Raw genomic sequence first — 3,663 nt, 5'->3', positions numbered from 1 at the left:
TTCAACAAAATAATCGATTTTTTAATATATTAATTGTAGTTCATTGTTAATTATTGTGTAAGGTGTACCCGCTTTTATTACATTTATATTTAGTTTTGAAAATAACAATTTCAATACACAAAATTTATTATTGAAAAACAAAAAAGTGTCGGAACACTCAAATTCCATCGCATGGCTGCCGGAAAGCATAAAAGCTTACTCCTTAGGAGATAAATAAAACTAAGAAAACTAATAAATACGAAAACAATTTATTATGAACCAGTAATGAAGCTAATGTACAATATTTTCTGAAATCATCTTGATTATGATAAAAGAACAAAAAACATAAGATCTTTTATTTCATAAATTAAAATTTATCCTCTACAACAAACGCCTCGTCAGAATCTCGCATCGTAAAGCAGAGCATTCCCAATCTACAGGTGAAAGTCTCGATATCACCAATGTCATCCATCTCATTTTCATCTGAAGTAACCTCCTCAAAGATCAGCTTCTAGAATATATTATTTCATCAATACAGGCAAATGATTGTTGACATGCTAAATATGTTACCCTAGTCAGACTGGAATCTGGAATTTCATCATCCAAAAGCTCAGATACCACAAACTTTGTGATTTTGTCATCATTAGTTAACACGTACATGGCATCCTGAAATAAAATAATCACAAAACAACTATTTAAAGCTTCATTAATAATTTCTTCTAAGAATCCCCCCTTACCTTTCTGATGTCCTTAGACTTTACAAAGCAGTTCAGCACTTGCTTGACTGGAGAACCCATTTCAATAGTTCTTATTTTGGATTGACCTTTGCCAGTGATTTCAAGAGTAGTTGGAGCCTTGCTGTCTTCGACCAGTTCCCTTCTGTATGTCTCACTGTCAGTTGCATAGGCAAATACATTGATGTAGGCAGTATCATCACTAGCTTCAAGCATAACTCTTGGGCATCCTCAGAGTAAGTACAAATAAATCAATGTTACTTTTCAAAATTTCGTTTTAATTAAAAGCTCTTGCAATTATTTGTGAAAAATATGTTATTCTTTAACTCAGTTTCTTACCATAGATTCTAGCTGGAACTCGAGCATCAAACTCCTCTAGAGCAAAGTCTCCCTTGTCTCTAGTCTGATGAAACCTTGCATCTAGGTCCATGCTGAACTTAGAGTTCTTATTCGCCTTGATCTTCAGCTCCGTGCCTTCTAAAGTCACCACAGACCTTCCCTTATCAGAATAAACCCATACCTTTTTTACTTCTACGTCTTGAATAGCAAAGATTGGACCATCCCTTACTTTAAGAGAATTAATCAAATCCCCCTTCTCACCCAAAACATGAAGAAATCCTTTTTGGTCTCCTGCATAGAACAATGATTTTCCTGCTGTATCAAGAGGATCGGCGAGAACAGCAGTAATGGGCACACTTGCTACTTCTGTTACAAATTTCTCCTTCTTGTTGTTTGAGTAGATGCAACCAACCTTTCCATTGACCAACCCAACTAAAACATGCCTGTCATCCATCGATATTGACATGATGTTCTCCTCAAAAGACTTCAGAACTTCTTTTTCATTCGCCATTTTTGAATCGCTAAATGTGTGACCTAAACATAATTGCAACAAAAAATAATGGAATAACGTACAAACTATGCTCAAGGAAGATAAATGCAAAAAAAAATTTTAAGACTTATCCAAATTGTATGGGATGATCTCACCCAAAAATGTTGGTACTTGTTGATTTAGTCTGGTGGGAAGAGAAGCATTTATCTTTGCTCTTGATTGGGGATTTAAATTCTGTGTATTTACGAATGATTTAATTTTCATTAGTTCTCTTCTGTAGCTTCTTTCTTCTGTGTTTTTCAACTCACGTATTTTTTCATTTTCCGACTTATCAGAGCTAAGGAAAACAAACTGATTGTAAGCCCTTACAGCCTTTTCAAATCGTTCTTCAATATACTTTATTTCCGTCATTAAAGCAAAAGGTTCTGCAGTCCAGGGAACTTTCTTATTTTCAATCTTGAGTGCATAGTCAAGAACTATCTTGTTAATCTCTTTGACTTCATTTGTAAAGTATTCTTTCAGAATAGGTTTACTGGCTTCTTTTTCTTCCTCTTCTTTCTTGGCTTGCTCTGCCCTCAATTCTGCATTTCTAAGCGCTCTCTCAGCTTGCCTTTCTTCCTTTTTCTTTTTCTTTAATTCATTATAATAATTTTCTGCTTCTATGTCTGCTTTATACGCAATATCTAAAACTTCCTGATGCATCTGTTTCATGGGACCAGTGCTGATACTAACAGCACTAAGGTTTGCCACCTGAAGGTGCAAAGCCTCCCATTTCTCAAGAGTACTTGCCATATATTCCTTGTATTTCAGAACTAACTGGAAGTTATTGCTTGAAATCCCATCTCGTATTCTTTCTGCTGTCTTTTCTAGCTTTTCCCTCTCGAGGTCTCGAATATTGGAAATTTCTTCCAAAGACATTCCTCCTTCAAATTTCCAACCGCACAAACTAGTCAACAGAGAGCAATCTAAGAATCTTTATTCTTAGCCTGAAGGGGAAACAGAGCAATTTATCTTAAGCTTTTCTTCTTTCTCAGATATAAACAAAAAGAAGAAGTAAAATGATTAATGGAGGAGAGGCAAACATTTCAACACTTTTTACCGATTTTCAATTACTTTTGCAACGTAAAGAGACGTTTAACTGTTTCTGAATCTTTTATGGATTTGATTTAAACTTTTTATGCTTAAAAGGCTTGCTTAGCTTTGTAAGGGTTAAGCAACTAAAAGAATATTGTAAAGAATTAAAAATATTTTGCGTAATCTTTTGGACAAGCTTTAATATATGCTAAGAAAAATAACCTTATAGTTAATGATTTTCGATTTTGATTTATTCCTTAATGTATCGATTTTCAAAGCAGTAGAAAAAAGATAATTTTGAATTTTAATCTGTTTTGGGGGAAAACATCTTTATGCATATGACTGTTCTTTTTAAAAGACTGAACACACCATTTCAATTAATAATTATTAATTAATTATTTTATTAATAGCGTGGTGTGTTCAATTCACAGTGTTACCCTTCACAGCTTTGTCTAATCAAACTTTAAAAATTACGTCATCATTCATATCATTCATCAGATGAAGGTTTTACTGGTACCATTGTGAATAGGCCATGCTTAAAAAAAGTTTTATGGATCGTCACTTGAAATTACGCTTACAGTCCCTTTAACACTTAAACATAAAATTTCTTTTCAACGTACAAATATTTACATTGGAAGTTTACTTTCGTCTAAAACACTAATATATATATTTTACCCTTTATTTTTCCTTTCGTTAAAGTTCATTACTTTAACCCATAACTTTTAAGATGATTAACGCTCTCATCAGACGTATATTTATTTACCTGTTGTTTTCTTCCTAATCAGTATTCTAGTGAAATATGTTTTCTTTATTAAAGCTTATAAAGGGTCTTATCAAGCGGAAACTCCACGCATGAGCTTCACATGGTCTGCATATTCTGATAGAGATAAGACCAATTCAACCAATAGTTGGTTGACATGTCATGTCAAGTTTTACCAATTGTGATTCAGAAGTTTCCAGAAGATTTGACTTATTGAAATACTTGATAACAGTTATCAATAAAATAAACTATATAGAATGGAACTCAAGAATATTGAACTAAGAACT

General features: G+C 33.2%; 1 protein-coding gene across 1 annotated transcript; it reads right to left on the bottom strand.

The window, feature by feature from the left end:
- Positions 1-232: 232 nt before the first annotated feature.
- LOC111705867 (uncharacterized) lies at positions 233-2,733 on the bottom strand. Its single transcript, XM_023478563.1, has 5 exons — positions 1,698-2,733; positions 1,053-1,586; positions 717-943; positions 550-645; positions 233-490 (listed from the first exon to the last, which is right to left on the bottom strand). The coding sequence occupies exons 1-5, from the start codon at positions 2,458-2,460 to the stop codon at positions 347-349; spliced, it is 1,764 nt and encodes a 587-aa protein (XP_023334331.1). The 5' UTR covers positions 2,461-2,733; the 3' UTR covers positions 233-346.
- Positions 2,734-3,663: the final 930 nt, after the last annotated feature.

This window comes from Eurytemora carolleeae, unplaced genomic scaffold, assembly GCF_000591075.1.
Source record: "Eurytemora carolleeae unplaced genomic scaffold, Eaff_2.0 scaffold693, whole genome shotgun sequence".
NCBI classification, from domain to species: domain Eukaryota; kingdom Metazoa; phylum Arthropoda; class Copepoda; order Calanoida; family Temoridae; genus Eurytemora; species Eurytemora carolleeae.
This window is presented reverse-complemented; position numbering and strand designations above follow the sequence as displayed.

Excerpts from the sequence above, each read along its gene's own strand:
- LOC111705867 (XM_023478563.1), bottom strand. The coding sequence starts at position 2,460 with ATGTCTTTGGAAGAAATTTCCAATATTCGAGACCTCGAGAGGGAAAAG. Across the intron at positions 1,587-1,697 it reads ACAAGTACCAACATTTTTGG|GTCACACATTTAGCGATTCA; the intron begins GTGAGATCATCC and ends AATTATGTTTAG. Across the intron at positions 491-549 it reads CAGATTCCAGTCTGACTAGG|AAGCTGATCTTTGAGGAGGT; the intron begins GTAACATATTTA and ends AATATATTCTAG.